Below are 13633 nucleotides of genomic sequence, written 5' to 3'. Positions count from 1 at the left end.
ACTAGTACTTAGTAACGTTTAAGCAGTTGCCAGATGCTAACAAGTCATCTTGTAAACTCAAAGCACTGTACACCTTCCCCCCAGCACCATTCACTGACAAAGGCTCAGGAGCAGAAAGATACTCAGGTACCTGAACTGCTTTAATGAAGAACTTAGCCACAGTGCGCCACAGACACAAGATCTGTGTTGTGTTGGAACTGAAAAGCATTATGGGACAAACGCCTTCAACACTGCACTTCCAATAACCCATTGCAATTGGATCAGTTCCCCAAAACATCAAACATACCCTTCTGGCAGAGACACTGAGATATTCAGGGGAAAATGAGGATAGTAACTAATGCCTTATTATTGAAACAATTAGTTAAATAATGAGTCTTAAAAGCTTGTGGATGATCTAAAGCAACAACTTTACAAAGCTGAAACTGGCATGAAACTCATACCAAATCATACCATTTTGACACACCGACATTTAAAAACGCTGCCAAGTTCAAAGCACTTAAGAAAAGTTATGCCACTAGAGGAGTTTAAAATACCAATCAACTCTGAATTACTTCAGTTAGGAGTTCATCAAGTAATGTAAGAAGTAGAAGAAAACATGAGTTTTCATTCACACTGTTTCTGTTCTTTGCCACCTGCTTTATGAAAGCCTGGCAAATTCCACATTTGTTTGTGCTGCAACAGAACGCCTAGACTAAAAGGGATGAAATTTTAAACTGTTATTTATTAACCTAGTTATAAAGATAGATGCAAATTCAGTCACTTCTATGCAAAAAAGAAAAAAAATCTACCCATTTTTATACTGATATGAAGATCACTGGAAGAATCAGGGATCTAAAATATAAGACTGATGAGTAGAGATTGAGCTGAGCTTGCCTGTTCTGATGAAAAGGAAGCTAAGGGATGATCCAGGAGCTTCCCACAACTACTGGAAAGAGGAGTTAAAAAGGTGGAGTTAAATTTTCTTGGTGGTGCCAGACAATAAAACTTTGGGCAGTGGACCCAGACTACAGTCTGGAAAGCTTATGCTGGATGTTAGGATGAGGTTTTTTAAAAACTGAGTAGTGCAACACAGGAACAGTTTCCCACACAGATTGTGTAATCTCTGTCCTTAGAGGTTTTCAGGCATTATTGAGACAAGGTCACAGCTGACCTAACCTAGAACTGGGCAATGGTTTCATTTCAAGCAAAACGATGGAACAGAGACCTCCAGCAGTCCCTTCCAACCAGCATTTCTGTGACTGTATAATGCTGTATTTGAGAATACTTAATTCACTATCTACCAGAGGCAGTACCTCAGCATCATTATGCTTCCTCATAATGAATAACTCAAAATAATTCAGAGTTTAAGTTAATAAACTCATTTTATGAATGCAAATGCACATATGGCATAAGAATGGCTGATAAGGAGAGGCAGCAAGTTTAGTTTGTGTTTTACAGAATGACAAAATGTCAAAACAACATGAATAAGAAGTCTATATTATATTGCAAGTTAAATAGGAAACTGCTTTAAATTAATTTACTAAGATCACTCCAGTGTGAACTATATAGAACTCCTTACACCCATCATACACATCAAGGACCAAATACATTTCAAAGACAAATATATACAGGAACAATCCATTTAATTTCAGGAAAATATTTATATTTACTTAACATGGTTCTGTGCAGAGATCCACTTGCAGAGTTAGCACAAATAAGGATTTTTCCAACCCATGAACACATACTGATTACAGAATTAACTTTATTTTATGCAAGTCAGGCAACAGTTTCAGCATTATATTATGAATAATTCTCACCTGACAGCAGGTGTTCAGTTGTATATTTTTAAATATTAGACTCTGCTTTCTCTGAGAATCTATTCGTTTATGTATTCCACCTATCCCTGGAGAGCTTAAGAGTAATAAACTGCATATGCATATCTTGGCAAACATTTATCTGGCTGCCAACGCTCTCAGGAGTTAAATAATTAAAAGCGAAATCAACCACACAAATTGCAGGAACAGAAATAAACGAAGCAAAGTCCTAACATGAGACCAAGATGTAATCAACCCTTACTGTGAGTGTTCAAAAATGGTATTTGGAGAGTAAGTGGTAACACCAGACTAACAGGAAAGAAACTTACATAGTAGCCACACAGAAGTGATTTACTGTACTTCACCCAAGCCCAAAAACAATGGCAAAGCTCTCTATTCAGTAATCTTGCCATTTCTGTTAAATGAGTACTGGAAATAAATGAGCTGGGGGTGTGTGGAGGAAGGGAACCTTTACATTGTGTCATTAGCCTACTTGAAAAGATAAATCCACCCTGCAAAGTTGCAGTTGGCTTGGAGCATGTGTGGCAATGAGGAAGAGAAAAATCCATGAAGATGACAGAATTATACTGGACTAAGTAGTTCTTTTGTCAACTTAAGCTGTTTAGAGAGACTGTATAAATCATACCATGGAAAAACAGTTTGTCAGCATTACATTGTCTTCTATCCTGCAGGAACTCTTCACACTAAGCCAATGTCTGCACAAGTTAGCCAAAAATAGCTGTACCTTAAAGTCCAAACTTATCCTCGCTGATTAATCATTGTCGTCTTCTATAGTGATCTTCAATAGCTACTTTTTGCTATTCTCATTTAATAAAAAACATGTACACTGCAGTAATACTGATCTGCCTGGCCTCTCTGCAGATAAGTTGTCTCAAAAGTCAAACAGTAATTTTTTTTACCTTATTGACTGCAGCTTAACCAAACTTCTCAATAACTTCTTTTCCCCCAATCCTTCCCTTGTGCTGCACTTAAAGATTTTGCCAAGAACAGCGTATTTCTTCAGAAACAAGAAGATTCCCACCCAAAAGATACCACAGAAATCCAAAATTGTCCATCATACTGCTACTCTGTCTGCAGACAACCCCTCCATCTAGGCCTACATGCTTAAACCTCAGAATGCTTAAAAACAAGAACAGGGCAGAACCTCAGAAATCAGACACTACTATTGCAGCCAACTTAGTTTTCACTAAGGAGAAAAAAATAATCCTAAATAAAATAAAATCCCACATATAGCACATCAGAAACCATCATGAAGAAAATATCAAGTAAAACAAGGGAAGAGGAAGAGAAAGAAAGGGAAAAGGTAGCCTGTGTTTTCAACTCAGGAACAAGTAAATTCTCTTGTCAAGTCTCCAAAATACTATGATATTCCAAAGTGCATCCCTGTCCTTAAAAGCTTGTTGAGATTATTGTCTCCTCAGCCAAGTACATTCCTAACTCTGAAGGAATATCTTTCATTCTTTTCACAGACCTCACATTTCCATCACCTAAACATCCTCTGAAGGGCCCCAGGCAAAAGCAATCCAGAAGACTAAAGTAAAGCCTGGTTTGCACCTTAGTTTCTGAGCCTCTGCGTATGCCTTAAGATTACAGGCAGCATATTTGGTTACACTCTGAAATATGAGTGAGTATGTACCCTGATCAGCTTCCGTGATTGTCAAAACAATGTGAAGTATTCAGCCAGTAGAATTTGAACAGGTTTTGTATACAGAACTATGAAGACTGTAGTTTGAACTGAGAACTGACTTTTTTTTTTTTTTTAAGATCTAATGTTGCATTTAAGAGACACACTTCTAGTTGTATATGGGCCAGCAGAAAGTGACAGCAGCATATTGTTTTTTATTAATTGGATCAAACTTAAAAACAAATCAAAAATAAAAATCTCATACAGGTAATGATTGTTAGCACAGAAATTTTCCTGACCGTGGGTTTCATTCATTGAATTTATGTCAAGATTTGCCCCAGATGGAAGGAAAATGGAAGAACAAGTTGTCAGCAGGCAAATAGTTTTCCACTTAGATACCACAGTGTAACGTGTTTTCATGCTTAGTGAAAATTGGGGGATGTACTTTTCTTGGGTTAAACTCTCTTCAGTAGTCATATAATTTTTTAACCCCCCCAGAGACATCTTAATTAAATCCTAAAAATACCTGTAAAGATACTGGATAGCTTGCTTATCAGTAAATTGAAAAATAATATTTTTTGTAAGTTACCTTTCATCTACATCCTGGAACAAACAGGTTGGTGTGTGTGTAGTTGTAAAAATTCTTTTGTCAGGAGGAATTCTGGGTGCTGAGAGAAAAATAGAAGCAGATTAACAAGTGGGGTTTTTTGCATACATAAAATACTTCAAGCTACATGTTTCTTTTAAATACTGAGTAAAGTCTAAAAGTCTAAGAGCATATAGGACAGCAACTTGGTAGCTCACAGCCTTTCAGCAAGGGCAAAGAACAAAACCAATTATCTTTCACTGTAATAAAACTTGAGATCACTGACAGTAACTCTCATGGTTGGCCTTCTTAGGCTGAAATTCAGTTGTGCTACACTGCATGGAAATTCCTGTAGCAGAACATAGAACAGTTCTTACTATCAGGAGACCAAACTAGCCTTTGTGAATTCAAAGGATTACCTTCATAACCAGAATGTACTTTTTCTGCAAGCAACACACAGCAAAGCTGGTCCTCTGCTATTTCCGGATCTTGCACTTTGATAAGGTAAGGAGTCATCCGAAACGGGTGATAGCAAATCTCATTTTCACGCTCCTTTCCCGCACTAACAATTAAACAGAGTTAATTATTTCAACAGATTCATCTTATGCTAAACAAAGTTTTAATTTATCTATTGTAACTTACTCATGACACAAGGACTGCATGATAGCTCCTAAAATAGCACCCAAGAACTTAACTTTCTGAATTCTTTTTTTTTTTTTTTTTTGGTAGAAGAGAAGCTAATTCTGATGGTACCCCTTGCATACCAACTGCAATAAAGAATATCTTGTCCTATCTACTGCCTGAAATAAAAAGATCCACAATTGCTTTAAATGGAAATTTGATGGAAAAAGAAAAACCCACCTCCTATGATAGATTAAGTTTTTTGTTGATCCAATAATCTTAATCTGTGACGTTATCCATTTCAGAGGGATGAATTTATAGTTGTATTTTATGAAGACTGTTATATACCCTCAGCTAACATAAAGAACTTCTTTTACTCGACATTTATCGCAATTTAAGAGAACAAAGACTCAGAAATTCTTACCTATAAGAAGTTGTTTACTTAATGAGAACCCAAAGCATAGTAATAAAAATAACAACCATTTACACAGTGACCCCCAAAAATAAAAATTCAGTTGTAATAAGTTTATAACAGCACAGCATTATAAAACTAAAGCTTTTTGAACCAGTGTTAGTTGGACAAAAAAGTCTACAATAATATCAGCAGTACTTTTACAGTACATCCAACCTACGCTCTGGAGCTGTGCATTGTTTCTAATTTGTTTAAAGTTTACTCATACCTTAATGCTAAGTATTTATTTACTCCAGAAATAATTAAGTAATAGGATCCACAAATTTTTGTTTTCAGAAATGCTACCAGAGAGGCAATAAGCAGCAAGAAATCAAATTCCACAAGAAAGAACACAGAGTAAGTTGCCAGCATTTCCTAAATAAAAGCAACTAAAGGGAGTAGGGGCAGGAAAAGAAGGAAGAAAAGCAAAACCAGAGGAACTGTTTCATCTAGTAGCAGCAAAAGAGACAAGTAAAGTTACCCTCATGTATCTTTCTCTACTGGACACTTGAGATAAATTTAAGATTAGACATTAGGAGACTCTGTAGCAGGTGCTGAAAAGAACTGTTCAATTAACATGAACTGAAGACTTTCCATAGCAGTAGAAGATACCATATCAGCTTGCTTTATGGTGCAAAGGTCAATATTCAGGCCGATTAACTTCTAAGATGCAACTTTCTGAAATCACTTTGCAGTTTTCTCCGTAGATTCTAGGAGTTAATAAACTAGAGGCCATGCATATGTTTTGCCTTATGTTCACATTATGCAAAAGTAAGAAACTTACATACCATATGGTTCTTATAAAAGTCAAATACTTTCTAAATGCATAGTTTTGTAATATAACACTAAGCTTTATAATATTGTTGTCTTACCTGATGCGACAGAAAAAAGATTTCTCTTCCATGCAATCTTGGGTGGAAGACTCTAGAAACATTAAACATATTTCATAACAAGTTACAAATTACTAAGAGATTATGATATTTAAAACAAGATTTTTTCCTAAAGGCTGAATAAAAAGTTTATGTTCCCTGAAGTCTCCGTATGTATTTGCTAAACAATGTACTTCATAAGCAACTAAATCTGAACACCACTCAGATTGTGAAGCTGGGTGGGTGTGGGCAGGTGTGTGCGCGCACAGGGGTGTGTATGCAAGGCTGTTGTCAAAAATGTATCTAAATGGTTCTCCAGTTTGAGCTGTTTACTCTTATCAGCTTTTCCACTGTACTTCATGGTGTTGACCAAAAATATTTGATTATCTGGGACCCAAAAACTTGACCTTTTTCCTAGAAAGGCACTAGGACAGCCAGATCATCAAATCCACTTGCCACCCCATACCACTCAAAAAAACCACTGCTTTTCTGAAGTCTTCCTCTTACCTTTTAAACCTATTTCTCGCCTTTTCCAGAGTAGCCACAGACTGATTTTCAAGGCAAGCTCTGGTCTTTCAAAGGCCTCAGTGCACAATACTTTTAGATATTATATTCTATGGCAGCTGATACATGGGATAGTGTGCATAGCTCCACTTACTGCTTTTTTTAAATTTGAAGCTATATATAAACATAATAAAACCACAGAAAATGTTTCAGAAAAAAGTTTGCATAAATGAATAGTATCTGTAATTAGGATCACATGGTCAGAATTCACCATTGACCCTGTTTTGAGCCAGAGGTTGGACTAGAGACCTCACAAGGTCACTTCCAACCTGCTTTATGTATGCATTACTTAGTATATATTTATTGCTGATTGTTTTTTCAGATTAAACATGGTTCACACTTTGACTTAACTTAATAGACTTAGCATACAATGGACTAGAATTTCAAACATTAAGAGCAGACCTTGAATTTCAAGTGTTTGGTTAAAATAGTTGGCAGCTATTTCTCAATTCCTAACAGCTGTAGCTACACTAGTAAAACAATCCTCCCATAAACAAATATCAAGTGCCCTAAGACCTCTGATCCTTCACTATTATCACTGATGATTGGCTTAACATCATTTTTCTAAGGCTAAAAGAATAGAGATATGATTACACTTGGTGAATGCACAGTGATGGTAGCTGAAGTACATCTTTCTATACTGTAATCATGTTGTCCAGTATTCAAATCATAACCATTTTGAAAGGAAGGAGGCAGAATATTATCCCTCTTATATCTGAAGAAATGTTAAATAAAAACTGTGGTCATTTGATTGCTAGTAAGTGTGGAAAGCAAACCCACTATTCAGCATGAATACCTACTGTGTTTTCATTAATCATTTGGATGAAAGGGGCATGAGAACCAATAAACAATGACATTCAGAAGACTTTTAGACAACGGACAAGCCTTGCTGATCTATAAAGGTGTGTTATACTTCTAGTATTGTTCAGAGATGTTCTAATAATGCATCTGTGTCATACCCTCAAAAAGTGATGGAGAAGGATGGAAGGATATTAAAAATCATTTCAAGTGATTGCATGACTGAAAGAAGGACAGAAAAATACCTGCTGTTGAGATCACTCACCAGCTCTGTTGCAAATATTCCATGATGGTAATCTGTATGGGGTTGTAGAAGTGTAGAACACACTGATGTCCTGAGGTGCCAAGAACTCCACAAATTTGGCGTTTTTAAAATAACCCCTCTTACAGCGGAGAATAGAAGCAGCTTGATCAGAGATGTACAAAATTTTCCCAGTAATCAAAGAAACAGCTACAGCAAACATATCCTAAAAACAAAAATCTCATTATTTAGATGGTTTAAAACATTCTTCAATCTAGTATGTATTTCTCAGAAAAATGCTTAATATATAAAAGCATTAAAAAGTTCAAATTAAAAATTAAGGAAGTAGTGTTAAGCCACATCTGTTTAGGGAGCAATAAAATAAAATTAATCTGCTTATGAAGTAGACAGAGACAGTACACTTTTTGAACTATGCAGTAAGAATAATACACTAGCATCTTTCCAGGTTACAAGACCTAGATATCATTGCCTAAAATCTTATGATGCAGAATGAATTTACAAATTCAGAATTAAAAAGCTTCCAGCTATAAAACTGCACAGTTTCCTTGTGCTTGTTACAGGCATATTTTGCATTTATGAAATTCAACTGTTTTGCGAAAGGCTGCTTATGTTAGCTTGTTCATCCACAAAATGAAAAAAGTACTCTAAACCACTTGGTAAATAATGAGTAGACAGGTAGAAAAAAAAAAAGTTCCACGCAACCATACACACACCCCACTTGTATCGTTTCACATTGTTTTTCTTCTTGACACAGAAGAGCTTCCTGCGTCATAACCTTTAGTGCTCTATCCACTAACACTATACACAAACTTAAGAGCTGTCATCAGAATACCGGTTTCACAAACTCAGATGATTTAGGTCAATTGAACAATGTTTATCATACTTGGCTAACGTTCTCAGTTGTACTCTAGACTTCCTACTTATTTTACTTTGTGGGTAACCTTTACTATTCATAGATACAACAAAACCCACCTACTTCAAGCTAGCAAACATCCCCCATCATGCCATTATTGTATTGATTTCAGAACTTCATATATTCAGGCAGAGGCTTCAGGGGGGGAAAAAGTGAAAGTAGTCTAATAAATTTATATGCAATTATTTTTTGAAATCTCCATAATATATCCCTAAAACACTGGGAATGTGGAAAATAAATAATAATAATTAAAAAAATTCAGACTATCATTTTACTGCTAAAAACTATGTTGATCGTCATATCTCTTCTTATGTAGACAAGACGACACAGTATCACTGGATCACACAGTAAGTCTATACCAGTTGCAAAGACTAGACAAATACCACAGAAGGACCCAACACACAGTGATTCTAACACTTTCATCACTTTTCAGTCACACTAACACAAAGAACTGGTAAAACATTCAATAACCCCTACTGATAAGGATAAGCTGAAACAATTCAGTGTGCCTTGACTAAAATTTGGAAAAAGTTACTCTCCAACTTTAGCAGGTGTTCTAAAATGAAAACTAATGATGTCTTACAGTGCATTATATCACACGGATGTTGAGGTATGTCACACCATCATCTCTGAGCACGAGGTACAATTCAGAGGACCAAGGAGTTTAGACTACTTCTTTCCCACCTAACTGACAGAAAAAAGCTTAGATCATGGTGCTATTGGCAAAGTCTGCAAAGGCTCAGAGTTTCTACTCAACATCCCCTAGAAGGCAAAAGACAGCTTCTTCAGCTTATTGGCCTAGTTACCAACTCTTACCTTGTAAAAAAAAAAAAAAAAAAAAAAAAAAAAAAGGCATGCCTGAGAATTCCTGTTCTAGAAAACATTTTCAATACATACTGTAGACTTGGGTCACCATACTCACCGCATTTTTCATGATGTATTCTGAGGTTATAGTCTCAACTTCTTCCACTGTGTAAGATGACACATTGAGTCCAGCAGGCTGGGATTCATTAATCATCAACAACTGGTAATACTCCTCATTGGCTACATAAGAACATTAAACAACTTATATTCAGAATTAAAAATGTCATCAATAAACATCCAGCCTGGAGGCAGTTAAACAGCCAAAATCTTTTTTGGCATAAGGACAGAATGGGCAGTTAGGAAATCTAGGTACTACTCCACATTAGTTTCTCCTCAGTAGAGCTTCCTCATCAGCAACCCAAACAGATTTACCCATCTTAATATACCCATATGTGCACGATGTCTGTTTGACAGTTCAAATAGTATGAAATTAGAAAATTAATTTGAAAACAATTTACAACTCAACAAAATATCAGTAAAATATCAAGCATCTAGAGAGCTGCTTTAACTCCCAAAGGAATACAAGTTAACAGAGCCAACAAATGGGAACGCCATAAAAGCATCTGTTTAGAGAGGTTTACAAACATAAACTTAGCTTTACACAGACAACCACATATAAATCCCCATTTCAAATGATTAATTTTATCCAGGTTGGCATTATCTAGGTAGTATCATACTTGATTACCTTTAACTTGTTTAATGCTTTTAAGGGCATATTTCAACGTCGTTAGGACACTAGATTTGCCTTTAATTCTCTTTTCAGAAGGAACGTGAGCTTTCAGCTCTTGTAATGTTTTCAGCAATTCCTTTTGTGTTTTGGCTTTAGTGGACTGCTCACTACTGTAAGATTAAAGACAAAAAATAAAATGTCACTTGAATGCTTGAAGTGACACATCATCCTCATAGAAGCCCAAATACACTCTGATACTTGTCACGTACCTAAATTTGTACAGCTAGCCGCATTAACTTTTCCAGTACTTAGTATCAACATTCAGAACTTACAATAATTCTTAAATTAGCTAGAATCATTTAAAATGAAAGATTTACCACCACCTGAAGTCTTATTGTAAAATGTACTCTGTATGTGCAACAGTACATATAGCCAAGCACCAGAGAACTTTTTTTTTTTTTTTTGCCAGTCTCCCTCCTCCCTTTTTAGTGGTATTTTCCTTAGTTCCTTTCAAATTCAAACTCATAGAAATGTTCATGGACTTCAAAGGAGAGAAGCAGGAGGTCCATTCAAGTCTTCACCTCCTGTTCGAGCAGGTTCTCATAAGAAAGGTCCCTGAAAAGGGAATGGCAGTGGGAGAGCATCAAGTTAACAAAACAAATGGAGAAATCCTTGGAACAAAGTATCTCAGTTAAGCATGGCAATATATTAAATAAGATAAGGAAACTTGACTAAATATGTAGGGTAAAGAATCAGAGGAGGCTGGAGACAGAAATTGCATTCACATTTCTCAGGTGCATGTTCAGAAGTGCTGTCTCAGTGTAGAAGGTCAAACTACAGAGATTATCAGTACCAACATCAGAAAATTATCGCCTGCCTTTGCAGTTCCTGATCTCTTCCCCCATTATTAAGAGGTGCTGACAAAATCAAAAAGGAAGAGGAGGGAAAGGAAAGGAAGGGAGGATGACAAAGATGGGTGGCAGGTGGGTAGGAAGCAGTTAAAATGAAAAATCACCTTGTCTCTTTCTCATTGGAGTAGATTTTAAAAGCTAATCAGTCACAACAATCAAAAAGATTCTATACCTTTTGTTAAACCTTCCTGAAAATAAAATCTTTCCCTTCAGAAGGAAGGTCTTCTCTTACCACCTGATGGTAGTCTCTGAGAAGTTACCCTAACAGAGGAAATACTAGTCTTGGCAACTGCACTGCCCTGTCTGAAGTGCTCAATAAAGTGGCTTCAGCCTCCAGGTAATTTTCAGGAGGTTTTCCGAACATTTTTCTGGGAAGTTTGAGAAGTTCTTCAGGTAGATCAATCATCTGACAGATGTTGGATGTATTTCACCAAAAATGCTTGGAAAGCAACAAAGCTGGCTTGTACTAGAGAATACACATTGTTCTTGCTTGCATCATAATGTACTATGAGAAACAGCATTCACTTAATCAGTGGTCATTTTGTACTGAGAAATAACATCAAGGGATAAGACAAAAGAGTATAGTACTCCCTTGGGAAACATTATGTTCATGCTGTATATTAAAATCACATCTACAGTGTGGCCTGACAGTTTGGACTGATGCAATCAAACAGGGCCTTGTTAACAGAAGAACCCTCTACGCTGGCAGCAGGGAAGAGAGAGGGAAAAGGTTATGAAATAACTGAGCATACTGCTGGTTTTGTGCTCTGAGTATGCTTCATGAGAGTGGCCAGACACTTTTGCAAGAAAAGAAGCCTTTCCAAATTAGCCTACAGCAGCAGCAAAGATAGAAGACGAGCCTCCTTGGAAAACAAGTTATACAACTCAAAAATGTTTTTCCAAAGATCAGTAGCGTCAGCCACAGTAGCCAACCACAGGGAAGGTGTTACTTGCAGAGGACAGAATAAGCAAGTTCTATAAAGACAGGAGCTTTCCATTTTGCTTGATGTGGACAGTGAACTGGAAAGGTACCTACAGATAGTAAACTAAGTAGTTAGTTTGTGCTGATATTGAATCCAAAGCCCAGTAGTCTTTGAATCAAAGACTAAACCTATAGCTTATCAGCCTACTTTAGTCTTCTCTTTAAAGATCATTCTGTAGATATCATCAGTCTCCCACTCCCAGGAGATGATCAGATTCTGCTCTGTAACCCTCTAGCACTGTGCCTGAAAGCTGGGGAAAACACTGTACCATCTGGATTCCTATTTATTTCTGAGCAGAGAGCTATCAATGAAATTTAAAATAAAGAGGTATCAGAAAAACTGTAATGAGTAGCCCCCCCCCCCCCCCCCCAAATCTTGCAGTGAAGAAAATGGAATCAATGGCAAAGGAAGATTAAGAAATGCCTTTGGCTCACTCTGTCTTTCATACTAAGCAACATGAACTCCAGAACACAATTTCCAATTGAAAATACAGCATGGAACAAGATCTCCAGGTGCCTAGAAGGCAGACACAGAAAAAAAATTCATCAAGCACCAAATGGTGCAAAAGGGTAATTTTAATTTATCACTTCTCTAGGAACTGCATCAGGCAGAAACACTGTCAAGTAGGTACACGTAGATAGGGGTCTTAACATCAGTATGCGATAGCTAGATATCCTTGATCTGCTCAGGATCAGGTTTTGGTCTCCTGATCAGAAACTGACTTAAAAAACCCAACAAGTACAGTAGGGCACTCTAAAGTGTCCAGATTTGAGCCTTCAATGCCATCAGGTTTCTCAAGGCTATCAGGGTCAGAAGCAGAGTTCATACAGAGGGATTCCTGCAGCTGATGTTGGTTTATCCTTACAGACTTGAGGCTTGAATCCTGGCGAATGGAACACAGGAGAGGCAGATGATATGGCTGCTGGACATCAGAACACATCCAACTCAATGGGTGAATTCTGATGTTAAAACACTACTAGGTTGTCCCCAGGAAAGGGCTTCAGACTAAATTCTGAAGAGCAGAAAATTTAAAGAAAAGCTTCAAAAAAAAACCACTGGAGCTGAAGCAATATTTAAAATGAACCACAAAAATAAAATTACAGAGTTCAGCTACGAAATCAAAACAAAGTAAGATGACTTGAAAGGTTATCGCACAATTTGCATGGAGCAGCAACAAAAAGCTCTAATTTAACCAAGTGGTTAATAGGACATGCTACTGATTATGGACAGGAAGAGAATCAAAGGATTTCTTATGTACTCCTCCAGATTTAGCCAAAACAAAAAACTAAAACACAACACTATTTAGTTGTCAGCATTTAGCATTACATACATGCAAATTGCTGAAGATACATGCACATTAATTTACCTGCATCCACTGCTAGACTGATTGTGTTCAGAGTTTGCAATCATCAGACTAAATGCATTTGAGCTTGAACTAGGATAAGGAAAGATAGAAAGAGATTAATATTAGTAAACCTAATAACCAACTTTTACTTCATTTTAGCTCTATATTTTCCTATTAATGACTGGCTATCTAGAAAAAAAAACAACTTTAAAAGCTTTTGCCTCATACAACAAATGGAAACTATAGCTGTTACACATTTGTCTAAAAAGGTTCTTCTTACTGTAGCTTTGCTTGGTACACTAAGTTATTATTTAAAAGATTAAAATAGCACAGATGCATCCTTACACTTCTAGACTGA

The 13633-nt window shown here is 36.6% G+C and overlaps 1 protein-coding gene across 10 annotated transcripts in view; it reads right to left on the bottom strand.

Moving 5' to 3' along the window:
• PER2 (period circadian regulator 2) overlaps positions 1 to 13633 on the bottom strand; it is a 50377-nt gene that overhangs the window by 17669 nt on the left and 19075 nt on the right. For 4 of the 10 annotated variants that reach the window (XM_041126638.1, XM_041126637.1, XM_041126639.1 and 1 more), the window contains 7 exons: positions 13297 to 13365; positions 10052 to 10206; positions 9425 to 9546; positions 7593 to 7794; positions 5969 to 6020; positions 4444 to 4586; positions 4028 to 4106 (listed from right to left, as the gene is read on the bottom strand). In XM_041126638.1, the coding sequence (XP_040982572.1) occupies positions 4028 to 4106; positions 4444 to 4586; positions 5969 to 6020; positions 7593 to 7794; positions 9425 to 9546; positions 10052 to 10206; positions 13297 to 13365 (822 nt within the window). The other 6 variants (XM_041126641.1, XM_041126642.1, XM_041126644.1 and 3 more) reach the window with 6 other exon arrangements.

This window comes from Aquila chrysaetos, chromosome 10 (genome assembly GCF_900496995.4).
Source record: "Aquila chrysaetos chrysaetos chromosome 10, bAquChr1.4, whole genome shotgun sequence".
Lineage (NCBI taxonomy): Eukaryota > Metazoa > Chordata > Aves > Accipitriformes > Accipitridae > Aquila > Aquila chrysaetos.
This window is presented reverse-complemented; position numbering and strand designations above follow the sequence as displayed.